Source organism: Coregonus lavaretus (assembly GCF_964263955.1).
Source record: "Coregonus lavaretus genome assembly, chromosome: 20".
Lineage (NCBI taxonomy): Eukaryota > Metazoa > Chordata > Actinopteri > Salmoniformes > Salmonidae > Coregonus > Coregonus lavaretus.
Window position 1 is genome coordinate 25,493,516 of NC_140007.1, and position 13,926 is coordinate 25,507,441.

General features: G+C 41.3%; 1 protein-coding gene across 2 annotated transcripts; it reads left to right on the top strand.

Moving 5' to 3' along the window:
- Positions 1-457: 457 nt before the first annotated feature.
- On the top strand, positions 458-13,400 carry LOC311147508 (uncharacterized protein). 2 transcript variants are annotated; one of them, XM_084184260.1, is made up of 9 exons: positions 458-633; positions 1,984-2,080; positions 2,418-2,589; positions 2,829-2,977; positions 4,834-5,010; positions 7,185-7,301; positions 8,643-8,729; positions 8,836-8,983; positions 11,940-13,400. In XM_084184260.1, exons 1-9 carry the CDS (start codon positions 620-622, stop codon positions 11,960-11,962), a joined length of 984 nt encoding a protein of 327 aa, XP_084040386.1. In that variant the 5' UTR covers positions 458-619; the 3' UTR covers positions 11,963-13,400. The 2 variants fall into 2 exon arrangements, with proteins under 2 accessions (XP_084040386.1, XP_084040385.1); XM_084184259.1 differs by having other exon boundaries at positions 478-633; positions 7,095-7,301.
- Positions 13,401-13,926: the final 526 nt, after the last annotated feature.

The following is a 13,926-nucleotide window of genomic DNA, read 5'->3' on the forward strand; positions in this document are numbered from 1 at the left end:
GGTTAAGGGCTTGTAAGTAAGCATTTCACTGTAAGGTCTACACCTGTTGTATTCGGTGCATGTGGCAAATACAATTTTGATTTGATTTGGCTACGTTTGTATTGTCTTTGTTTACAATGTCCAATGCATTGATCAGTGGCTTGGGGAGTCATTATGCCCCCTTGTGGCCAAACATTTCCCGTGCAACCTCATCAGGGGTGTGTTCAAGATGTAACGTTTCGATGGTTGAGATGAATGCAGAGTTAGCAAATCTTTACTGGTTTGCGAATGCAAAGTGTATTTTAAGCCGTTGTGCTAAAAAAACCCCGAAACAAATCATCGTACAGTGTTCAGCACCATTCCTGTTCTAAAACATTCACTATTGACTATTATTAAGATATCGAAAGGACCCCTGTTTTCAAACAAGTACGTGCATGTTATGCATGCTGAATAGATCTCAGAATGACGTCAGACATATACACTTGTAAGCGGAACTGTGGGGTTATGGTTTGCACACCGCCATTAAAACCCAAAGAAGATGTGGCGTGAATAAATTTGAATTTAGCAGCCAATGTGGGCTTGCTTGCGGAGATGTAGAAACATCAAGAACACGATTATCTAGTTGCTGTTTCACTTAAAAATGGACGAGATACGGTGAGTTGATGAGCTCGATACATTAACATAATTACAATAATCGATGTAGTGTAAGTTTAGTGACAGTATGTGAGATGTGATTTTAGTTCCGTTTCCAACATTCTTTCGTTTGGTGTGTCCATTGCCAGAAGATACCAACCCTACCATTAGGCTTGTTTACACTGAGTTGCACTGGGGTCGGAACTCAATCATTGTTACATTAATGCCATGTCAGAAACTCGGAAATGGCCAACTTGCTAACCTTGGCAGAAGAGTCGGATCCCGAGTTTCCCACATAGGTATCAGAATCAACCAATGGGAAGGTCTACACAAACAACTAAAGTTAATTTTAATCGGAGAGCCCCAGTTTGACATGACTTGATAGCGGCATAAGACACTTGGAGCAGGTGCAAGATATAGGTCTGAAAACGTACCTCAATGCAGGGATGGGATATGCCACTGTATTCCACATTTTTACCTTTGTCCTTTACCTTTGTCCACACAGCTCCATCGAGAACATTGAAATACTGCTAGTTTTCCCAGAAAACTGACCTTTTCGTCCTCTAGCAGTAGCCACAGTAGCCATTATGGAATGGCACGTTGCATTGAACAACAAAGGTGCTGATTGGCTGATACTGCCATTCCAAAATGGCTGCGGTGGCTACTGCTAGCTAGCATGAGGAAGGAAATGGGAAACACGCTTTTCACGCCACTTCGATATTGAAGTTACTTTTTCGTAGCAGACTACGGTTAAGGTTAAGAAAATAGTTAGGGTTGGCGAAAATGCTCTCCTAACCTGCTACAAAAATCACTTTGTATCGAAGTGGCGTGAAACGTGTGTCCTGAAGAAAAGGGCCGTTTTCTGGGAAAACTAGCAGTATTTCAATCTTCTCGATGTATCAGTGTGGATAAAGATCAAATTGAGTACAGTGGCATATCCCATCTCTGCATTGAGGTACGTTTTCCGACACATATCTTGTAAACCCAATGCCATGGCCGTCTCAGTCACCAGATCTCAACCCAATTGAACACTTATGGGAAATTCTGGAGCGGTGCCTGAAACAGCATTTTCCACCACCATCAACAAAACACAAAATAACTGAATTTCTCATGGAATAATGGTGTCAGATCCCTCCAATAGAGTTCCAGACCCTTGTAGAATCTATGCCAAGGTGCATTGAAGCCGTTCTGGCTCGTGGTGGCCCAATGCCCTATTAAGACACTTTATGTTGGGGTTTCCTTGATTTTGGCAGTTACCTGTATCTCATCATAGATCAATGAATATTACATATTATGCGTATATTAGCCATTGAATTTGAACCTATTAGCATCTTGCACAGTAACTAATATCCACATATATTTCTATTTCAGTCCACTGTTGAGCAATCAGCCGTGGGAGGGCTCAGATCTCCCATCCCCAAACCTGAGACCAAGGCACCAGGAACTGATCCCAACACCATGTGGCCCGGTCAGTATACGTCCCAATTGTTCTCATTTTACACAGAGTAGACATTGTCACATTTATCTATTCTAGCTATTGCTTGAATTGGGAACCAGAATTTCATTTCAACATTCTTCCTGCACTGCAGAAAACCTTTGAATTCCTATAAAGATAAGTTCCTTTTTGTGTCTCTCAGTAAAACATTTTATCTTATCACATGAATAAGAATGTAGGCTACATTTTCACAGCACAAGAAGAATGTTCCTTTGTCTTACTCAGGAATTTGCACCCGTTTTGATTTAAAAGGGCCCTAGGTGTCTGTGACTAAAGAAAGCTTATATGCTTTGCTTTCTCCTCCCCACAGATAAAGCCTTGGTCAGAGCTGTCATGCTTGGTGAAGCTTTACTTCTGCTTCACCATCGCCTCTCTACTGGCACTATTTGCCCTCACACTGACAAACATCTACAGGCAAAGCATGGCAACGTACAGCTATGAGGACGACTTCACTGTATCCCTCATCCAACTGGTTGGAATTTGTAAGTGGCATGTCTTACATTAGGGGTGATAGAAATGGATTGTTAACTAATGATGTAATCAACAGAGTGCCAACTCCTTACTGTGTCCAGACATGAACACATAATGAAAAGTTCAGAGAAAATAAATGCAATCCCCAACTCGGCTCACCCCATGACAACATTGTGTGCTATGGTTAAATCCTGATTATGCCGCCTACACCAATACTGTATCACACACAGTCTTCTTTATGTTTCTCCAGTGTTCTGCATATACTACATCACTAGGGGCATCCTGCAGGAGAACAGGCAAGAGTTGATAGTGTTTGTCCTCAGTGTGTTGGTGGTCATGATGCGGTCTGTGGTCAACTTCATGGTGCTCCCTGTCCAGGATAGAAAGGACCTGCTTCTGGTACGTTGCATGTGGACTGACAAAATTAAACCAACTCCTACAGTGGGGAAAAAAAGTATTTAGTCAGCCACCAATTGTGCAAGTTCTCCCACTTAAAAAGATGAGAGAGGCCTGTAATTTTCATCATAGGTACACGTCAACTATGACAGACAAAATTAGATTTTTTTTCTCCAGAAAATCACATTGTAGGATTTTTAATGAATTTATTTGCAAATTATGGTGGAAAATAAGTATTTGGTCAATAACAAAACTTTCTCAATACTTTGTTATATACCCTTTGTTGGCAATGACACAGGTCAAACGTTTACTGTAAGTCTTCACAAGGTTTTCACACACTGGTGCTGGTATTTTGGCCCATTCCTCCATGCAGATCTCCTCTAGAGCAGGGCAACACGGACTTTCAACTCCCTCCAAAGATTTTCTATGGGGTTGAGATCTGGAGACTGGCTAGGCCACTCCAGGACCTTGAAATGCTTCTTACGAAGCCACTCCTTCGTTGCCCGGGCGTTGTGTTTGGGATCATCGTCATGCTGAAAGACCCAGCCACGTTTCATCTTCAATGCCCTTGCTGATGGAAGGAGGTTTTCACTCAAAATATCACGATACATGGCCCCATTCATTCTTTCCTTTACACTGATCAGTCGTCCTGGTCCCTTTGCAGAAAAACAGCCCCAAAGCATGATGTTTCCACCCCCATGCTTCACAGTAGGTATGGTGTTATTTGGATGCAACTCAGCATTCTTTGTCCTCCAAACACGACGAGTTGAGTTTTTACCAAAAAGTTATATTTTGGTTTCATCTGACCATATGACATTCTCCCAATCCTCTTCTGGATCATCCAAATGCACTCTAGCAAACTTCAGACGGGCCTGGACATGTACTGGCTTAAGCAGGGGGACAGTCTGGCACTGCAGGATTTGAGTCCCTGGCGGCGTAGTGTGTTACTGATGGTAGGCTTTGTTACTTTGGTCCCAGCTCTCTGCAGGTCATTCACTAGGTCCCCCCGTGTGGTTCTGGGATTTTTGCTCACCGTTCTTGTGATCATTTTGACCCCACGGGGTGAGATCTTGCGTGGAGCCCCAGATCGAGGGAGATTATCAGTGGTCTTGTATGTCTTCCATTTCCTAATAATTGCTCCCACAGTTGATTTCTTCAAACCAAGCTGCTTACCTATTGCAGATTCAGTCTTCCCAGCCTGGTGCAGGTCTACAATTTTGTTTCTGGTGTCCTTTGACAGCTCTTTGGTCTTGGCCATAGTGGAGTTTGGAGTGTGACTGTTTGAGGTTGTGGACAGGTGTCTTTTATACTGATAACAAGTTCAAACAGGTGCCATTAATACAGGTAACGAGTGGAGGACAGAGGAGCCTCTTAAAGAAGAAGTTACAGGTCTGTGAGAGCCAGAAATCTTGCTTGTTTGTAGGTGACCAAATACTTATTTTCCACCATAATTTGCAAATAAAATCATTAAAAAATCCTACAATGTGATTTTCTGGAAATTTTTTCCTCAATTTGTCTGTCATAGTTGACGTGTACCTATGATGAAAATTACAGGCCTCTCTCATCTTTTTAAGTGGGAGAACTTGCACAATTGGTGGCTGACTAAATACTTTTTTCCCCCACTGTATGTCTAATCCAGGGTCATGTTCAGTAGGGTATACCGTAGCAAAGTGTTTTGCAACGGAAAACAACAATCTGTGTTCTCATTGGACAAGTTCAGGTAGTACCTCCCTGTTTCAAAACATTTTCTCCCTACTGAACACGGCTCAATTGTGACCAGATATGATTGTGCATGTGCTTATGTCACAGGTGCGGTTTGAGTAGCTGCAGTAGTTAATCGGTGTGTGCTTGTGTGGCAGGTGCGGTTTGTGTGCATCCTGTGTGTAGGAATGGTCCATGTCCTGTGCGCCACGCTGCTCATCCAAAGGCCCAACATGATGGCCTTCCGGGTGGGCGGAGCTCTGGAGAGCCTCCAGGAGCAGTACTTCCTGATCAACCTGTGCTTCTCCATGGTCACCTTTGATCTACAGGCCCAGGTACCGCCACATTCCACATGCGTCATAATACTGACAACCGACAACCATTTTCTTCTGACAGATGGCACCATTCTAACATGATCTGTTGCCTCGACACTGAGCATCTGTGGTGCAGATATGTATGATTGACTTCAGGGTATTTTTTTGTATTTATAAGGATCCCCATTAGCTGCTGCCAAGGCAGCAGCTACTATTCCTGGGGTCCAAACAAATTAAGGCAAAAATAAAACAGTACATGTAACATTACTACACCACTACATATCTACAATACATTTATAATACCACCATACATGTGCTTGTGTGTGTCTCTTCACAGTCTGCGTTGTTCCATAAGGTGTCGTTTTTGTATGTTTTTTAAAACCTGATTTTACTGCTTGCAAGAGTTACTTGATGTGGAATAGAGTTCCATGTAGTCATGGCTCTGTGTAGTACTGTGTGTTTTCCAGAGTCTTTTCTGGACTTGGGGACTGTGAAGAGACCTCTGGTGGCATGTCTTGTGGGGTATGCAGGGGTGTCTAAGCTGTGTGCTAGTAGTTTAAACAGACAGCTCTGTGCTTTCAACATGTCTATACCTCTCACAAAGACAAGTAGTGATGCAGTCAATCTCTCCTCTACTTCGAGCCAGGAGAGATTGACATGCATGTCATTGATATTAGATCTATGTGTACATTTAAGGGCCAGCCATGCTGCTCTGTTCTGGGCCAACTGTAATTTGCCTTTGTCCCTCTTTGTGGCACTTGACGATATGACTGGGCAGTAGTCCAGGTGCGACAACTTGAGCCTGTAAGACTTGTTTTGTTGATAGCAATGTCAAGAAAGCAGAGTATCGCTTTATTACGGACAGAACTCTCACCATCTTAGCTACCGTTGCATCAATATGTTTTGACCATGACAGTTTACAATCCAGGGTTACACCATGCAGTTTAGTCTGCTCAACTTGCTCAATTTTCACATTCTTCATTACACGATTTAGTTTAGGTTTTAGTGAATGATTTGTCCCAGATATAATGCTTTTAGTATTTGAAATATTTAGGACTAGCTTATTACTTGCCACCCATTCTAAAACTGACTGCAGCTCTTTAAGTATTGCAGTGATTTTACTTGCTGTGGTAGCTGACGTGCATAGTGTTGAGTCATCAGCATACATAGACACACAGGCTTTACTCAGAGCCAGGTCATTAGTAAAGATTGAACAAAGTAAGGGGCCTAAACAGCTATCCTGGGGAATACCCGACTCTACATGGATTGTTGGAGAGGCTTCCATTAAAAAACACCCTTTGTGTTCTGTTAGACAGAACTCTCGATCCACGATATAGCAGGGGATGTAAAATCATAACACACAAGTTTTTCCAGTAGCAGATTATGATCGATAATGTCAAAAGCTGCACTGAAGTCTAACAAAACAGCTCCAACAATCGTATTATCCATTTCTTTCAGCCAATCATCAGTCATTTGTGTAAGTGCCGTACATGTTGAGTGCCCTTCCCTATCAGCGTGCCGAAAGTCAGTTGTTAATTTGTTTACTGTGAAATAGCATTGTATCTGGTCAAACACATTTTTTCCCAAAAGTTTACTAAGGGTTGGCAACCGGTTGATTGGTTAGCTGTTTGAGCCAGTAAAGGGTGCCTTGCTATACTTGGGTAGCGGAATGACTTTTGCTTCCCTCCAGGTCTGAGGGCACACACTTAACTGTAGGCTTAGATTGAAGAGGTGGCAATATAGTCCGCTACCATCCTCTAATTTTCCATCCAAGTTGTCAGACCCAGGTGGTTTGCCATTGTTGATAGACAACCATTTGTTCAGCTCTTCCACACACAATTTACAGAATTCAAAATTACAATGTTTGTCTTTCATAATTTGGTCAGTTATGTATTGATGTGTATGTTCAGAATTTGTGTTTGCATGTCATGCCTAAATTTGCTAATCTTGCCAATGAAAAAAATAATTCAAGTAGTTGGCAATATCAGTGGGTTTTGTTATGAATTAGCCATTTGATTCAATGAATGATGGAGCGGAGTTTGCCTTTTTGTATTTTTATTTATTTAAGGTGCTCTAAAGCTTTTTACTATCATCCTTTATATCAGGGTCATTCATACATCAGGGTCTTTGGGATGGAGCTGTACTGGATTGATAGTTGGTATAACCTGTGGCTGGTTTTGCTGTTTCTCTGTCAGCTGTGCCTTTGCATACTGATTATGACGTCAGGCACAACCATGTCCTTCACGAACAGCATCATCCTGGGCTTTGGAGTGGTCTGGGCCTGCCTTACCGCAGCCATGGGGGCTATCGCAGTGAGTAACAAATATCAAGATAATAAAATATGTAATCTAATAATTAGGGTGCACTGCACAAGTGCATAAACAGTATGAGTATGTAAAGAATAGAACATAAATATTTCACAATGAAAGACTACACGATACTATTCATAAAGTATGTGAACTCAATTAAAGGAAGGGTGGTGGAAATAATTATGTTAACCTGTAAGCACTTATGAAGCGCATACAGTTGAAGTCGGAAGTGGTCCTCTGTAGCTCAATTGGTAGAGCACTTCTGACCATGGCGCTTGTAACGCCAGGGTAGTGGGTTCGATCCCCGGGACCACCCATACGTAAAAATGTATGCACACATGACTGTAAGTCGCTTTGGATAAAAGTGTCTGCTAAATGGAATATTATATTATATTATAGTATTACATACACTTAGGTTGGAGTCATTAAAACTTGTTTCTTGTTAACAAACTATAGTTTTGGCAAGTCTGTTAGGACATCTACTATGTGCATGACACAAGTAATTTTTCCAACAATTGTTTACAGACAGATTATTTTACTTATAAATTCACTGTATCACAATTCCAGTAGGTCAGAAGTTTACATACACTAAGTTGACTGTGCCTTTAACATCTTGGAAAATTCCAGAAAATGATGTCATGGCTTTAGAAGCTTCTGATAGGCTAATTGACATCATTTGAGTCAGTTGGAGGTGTACCTGTGGATGTATTTCAAGGCCTACCTTCAAACTCAGTGCCTCTTTGCTTGACATCATGGGAAAATCAAAAGAAATCAGCCAAGACCTCAGAAAAAAATTTGTAGACCTCCACAAATCTGGTTCATCCTTGGGAGCAATTTCCAAACGCCTGAAGGTAACACGTTCATCTGTACAAACAATAGTATGCAAGTATAAACACCATGGGACCACTGAAAAAGCGTGTGCGAGCAAGGAGGCCTACAAACCTGACTCAGTTACACCAGCTTTGTCAGGAGGAATGGGCCAAAAGTCACCCACCTTATTGTGGGAAGCTTGTGGAAGGCTACCTGAAACGTTTGACCCAAGTTAAACAATTTAAAGGCAATGCTACCAAATACTAATTGAGTGTATGTAAACTTCTTACCCAGTGGGAATGTGATGAAAGAAATAAAAGCTGAAATAAATCATTCTCTCTACTATTATTCTGACATTTCACATTCTTAAAATAAAGTGGTGATCCTAACTGACCTAAGACAGGGAATTTTTACTAGGATTAAATGTCAGGAATTGTGAAAAACTGAGTTTACATGTATTTGGCTAAGGTGTATGTAAACTTCTGACTTCAACTGTACATCATGTAAAACAGGTTTATCTGTCCTTTGTTCCAGGTTTTAAAAGAAGCCAAGTTGCTGGTTTGGGTCTTTGTCCTTCAGAATGTGCCGGAGGTGGCCTACTTCGTGTACCTGATGTACAGGGTGAGCTGTGAAAGCCAGTGGTTGAACTGATCCCAAATCAGGTCTTTAGGGAAATTATGGTGGATGGTTGCTCTGAGATGGACTTCATATGGTCTTCTGATTTCAGATCAGTGCACATTGGGGGCAGGACAAGACGTATACACTGGAGGCCGCTGCTGTGACTGGAGCGGTGATCTCAGTGCTGATCAAAGGCGTGCTTTTCGGGTCTCTCTTCCGATTGGCGCGCAGCTTCGGCCAGGGCCTGAGGGAGAGGAGTGAGTAGAGTACTGCCTGTATTTTTCCTTCACCTGTTCCACTCTGTTTACAAGGGGTCAGTATACTCAGGCTAGACTAGAACAAGGCTCATAGACGACACAAACATTCAATGTTTTGACACATTGAAGGAGCATTTGTATTAACACTTTTTTGTTATGGGCACAGTAAAACAGTCATTCCAAGAACTTCTGACTGAAATTGTGAAACAGACCTTCAACTACTTGTTTGTGTTGACTGTGTGATACACCTTTCCAACTCCTTCAACTTTCCTTTATATACAGTGGGGGGAAAAAAGTATTTAGTCAGCCACCAATTGTGCAAGTTCTCCCACTTAAAAAGATGAGAGGCCTGTAATTTTCATTATAGGTACACGTCAACTATGACAGACAAAATGAGATTTTTTTTCTCCAGAAAATCACATTGTAGGATTTTTAATGAATTTATTTGCAAATTATGGTGGAAAATAAGTATTTGGTCACCTACAAACAAGCAAGATTTCTGGCTCTCTCAGACCTGTAACTTCTTCTTTAAGAGGCTCCTCTGTCCTCCACTCGTTACCTGTATTAATGGCACCTGTTTTAACTTGTTATCAGTATAAAAGACACCTGTCCACAACCTCAAACAGTCACACTCCAAACTCCACTATGGCCAAGACCAAAGAGCTGTCAAAGGACACCAGAAACAAAATTGTAGACCTGCACCAGGCTGGGAAGACTGAATCTGCAATAGGTAAGCAGCTTGGTTTGAAGAAATCAACTGTGGGAGCAATTATTAGGAAATGGAAGACATACAAGACCACTGATAATCTCCCTCGATCTGGGGCTCCACGCAAGATCTCACCCCGTGGGGTCAAAATGATCACAAGAACGGTGAGCAAAAATCCCAGAACCACACGGGGGGACCTAGTGAATGACCTGCAGAGAGCTGGGACCAAAGTAACAAAGCCTACCATCAGTAACACACTACGCCACCAGGGACTCAAATCCTGCAGTGCAAGACGTGTCCCCCTGCTTAAGCCAGTACATGTCCAGGCCCGTCTGAAGTTTGCTAGAGTGCATTTGGATGATCCAGAAGAGGATTGGGAGAATGTGATATGGTCAGATGAAACCAAAATATAACTTTTTGGTAAAAACTCAACTTGTCGTGTTTGGAGGACAAAGAATGCTGAGTTGCATCCAAAGAACACCATACCTACTGTGAAGCATGGGGGTAGAAACATCATGCTTTGGGGCTGTTTTTCTGCAAAGGGACCAGGACGACTGATCCGTGTAAAGGAAAGAATGAATGGGGCCATGTATCGTGAGATTTTGAGGGAAAACCTACTTCCATCAGCAAGGGCATTGAAGATGAAACGTGGCTGGGTCTTTTTAGCATGACAATGATCCCAAACACACCGCCCGGGCAACGAAGGAGTGGCTTCGTAAGAAGCATTTCAAGGTCCTGGAGTGGCCTAGCCAGTCTCCAGATCTCAACCCCATAGAAAATCTTTGTAGGGAGTTGAAAGTCCGTGTTGCCCAGCGACAGCCCCAAAACATCACTGCTCTAGAGGAGATCTGCATGGAGGAATGGGCCAAAATACCAGCAACAGTGTGTGAAAACCTTGTGAAGACTTACAGAAAATGTTTGACCTGTGTCATTGCCAACAAATGGAATATAACAAAGTATTGAGAAACTTTTGTTATTGACCAAATACTTATTTTCCACCATAATTTGCAAATAAATTCATTAAAAATCCTACAATGTGATTTTCTGGATTTTTTTTTCTCATTTTGTCTGTCATAGTTGACGTGTACATATGATGAAAATTACAGGCCTCTCTCATCTTTTTAAGTGGGAGAACTTGCACAATTGGTGGCTGACTAAATACTTTTTTTCCCCACTGTATGAAAAGGTTTTGCCGGCGGCAGTCTCTACTTTTATTTCTGCCAACCGACCAAGTCATGATTGCGGTAAAGCTCTGCCTATGTAAAGCCAATTTACGCTTGCTCCAGCGATGCGATCCAGAGGCTCTGTACGGAGGGTGTGACACAATTGCGGAGCCCCCGGAGGCTTGCAGAGGCCAAATTGAGCTCCATACCGGATCGCCGTGTGCTTCCCAAATGTTTTAACAATGTGGAGGACTCCATATAGCTCCGCATTGACATGATTGGTTGACGGTAGGTGGGGGCAGGAGGTCCTGCATAAAACACAAACTTACTTCCGTCACAACCGCTCTGCGAAGCATGAATGCCCTGACTTCTGCAGAGGTCGTATCACCGTAAAGGCTGTACAGCCAATGCAGATGTCGGATTGACCATGCAGTGTCCCCAATTTCGATCTTGTCTCATCGCTGCAACTCCCCAATGGGCTCCTCGGGAGGTGAATGTCGAGTCATGCGTCCTCCGAAACATGACCCGCCAAGCCGCACTTCTTAACACCCGCCCGCTTAACTCGGAAGCCAGCCGCACCAATGTGTTGGAGGAAACACTGTTCAACTGATGACCGAGGTCAGCCTACAGGAGGACCGCCACAAGGAGTCGCTAGAACGCGATGAGTCAAGTAAAGCCCTATGGGACTCCCGACCACAGCCGGTTGTGATACAGCCTGGGATCGAACCCGGGTCTGTAGTAACGCCTCTAGCACTGCCTTAGACCGCTGCACCACTCGGGAGGTCCAGTGTCTGTTTTAATTAAGAAAATAACTATGGATTTCATGTGCATGGCGTACTATAGGCTGCACAGAGCAGTAACATAATTAAACTTTAAATATGCAATTTTATTCTTTTGAAAATTCATTTTATTAGTATTATGTTTCTTAGGAAATGCCTAAAACAAATTAATAAATGGGACTGTATGAATTAGGTGCTAAAAAACATTGCCTGATTTATATATATTATTTTACAGGCAACATACCGTAAATCTGTCTGTAAAGGGTATGAGACTAGCTAATCAGGGTACTTTCTCTCTCTCTCTCCAGTGTTTTCATCGGACAAGCAGTAAGATGCTGTCATGAGAAGGAAGTGGCTACGGTTACACAAGACGGATCAGCAACAATTTCTCAATTTTGTAACAACTCTGGTACTGACCAATGTTTGAAGTTAGGATCTAGAGGGAATTGCCCTCAAATGGCCGTTGGACTGGTCTGTTTTTACTAAAGATAATTTCACTGCATGTGACAGACGTAAGTTACTGTATCTGTCATACTTCACTAACAGTTTAAGTATAAAATAATCAGTTTACAATGTTTGATAGCTGATGATCACCACTGATTTAATGTATTACATGAGTCTACGACACACGGTTACTTTCATCACATTTTGCCTACTTCTGGAGGATTCACCTCAGTATGTTGGATAATGCTTACCCTTTAATGTGCCTACAACATATACAGTGAGATGTTAAGCTCTTTGGAGTCTGGAGAACCAGTTTACAAGGCCACATGCACAATCCAACTTCTGAAACAGCACTGAAAGAGCTACTGTATGTAAATCAATGCAGATATTCTGCACAACGATTTTCTTTTTAGGGTCACTTTGCTTTTACCATAATAATTTCAACGGATTATCACTTTTACCTTATTATTCAAAGTGTGCTTGTAGTAATATAAACCAAAGAAAATATGCAGTGGTATTCTAATACATCCATTGGAAATGGTGCCCTGTCTATGAAATGGTTTATTTGAGAGATTTTATACTGCTAACTTTCTATTTGCATTAGATTATTTTTTTTTTAATCTGTTTTGGTGAACAAGATGTATTATTTTATATACAGTAGTATGTTCCTATGTATTAACTTCTCTTGATATGTCCATTGTCTATGCACTGCACTAAATATCTTAGGTTGAAATGATTTTTAATCTATCATTAATTAATCATTGTTGAAAGCCAGTGAACATTATCTTTATAGGTTTTTGCTGCACTTTATTGATTGGTTGACAACCCATTATTGTGTTTTTGTAAACTGCAGGTTCTCAATAAAATGACGAAACAAGTGTTGCAGTAAACTCCTTAATAATAAAAAAAATTGGAAGAGAAGTGAACTGCTGGGAAAGAGCTTACTTCCTCAAATATTCAATAAGTAATAAAGCATGTTATGCTGTCTTTTTCCTTGTTCCCGTCACTTACAAAAAGAGGGGTCAAATTCATGTGACCTTGACATGCATGAAATACAATAACGTAGCATCTGAATATTTCAACAAGGAATCACCCCCCAAAAATTAACACCTTCCACAATTCATTGGCTCATTAATATATTACTATGTATTAACTACTCTCAACATATCCATTTTAAATGCACTGTAAAAAATGTATTAATCTTTATAATGATTAAAAGTTGATCACATTGCTGAAAGCCAGTTAACACATGATTACCTATTTGGGAATTGCAGTAAACTCCTTTGTTGCTTAATAAATAAATACAAATGCAGGAAGAGAAGTGCACTGCTGTGAAAGAGAGATTACTTCCTCAAATGTGGATTCTATTTTTCTTTGTTCCTGGACACACAAAAAAAGCGGTAAAATTAATTGGATGACCAACATGTAGCAAATTCATGTTTCAACAAGGCTCACAGAATAAAACCAAAACAATTGAAAATGAACATGTTCTGACAATACATTGGCTCGGTTTATTACAGTGCTCTGGAAAAATAGAATTCCTTTCAGAAACAATATTTACAAAAGAGTGATAGGCTCTCAGAGTTATAGAAGTCTACAAAACAAAGTTAAAAGTGAGAAGCACTTAAAGAGAAGAACTGACATAGAAAGAACAATAAGAATAAGGTCCTTCATCCAAAAGGACCCACAATGATATCACATTGTTTATAAATAGAAGTTTATATGATTTCAGTGTAACCATGGTTCTTTAGTTATCGGCTGGTTTGTAAGGCAAAGTCCACGACTGCCTTTACTTCAGGAGAGAAACACACTGTGCTCTCTGAAAAATAAAGTATAGTAGCATACAAAGAA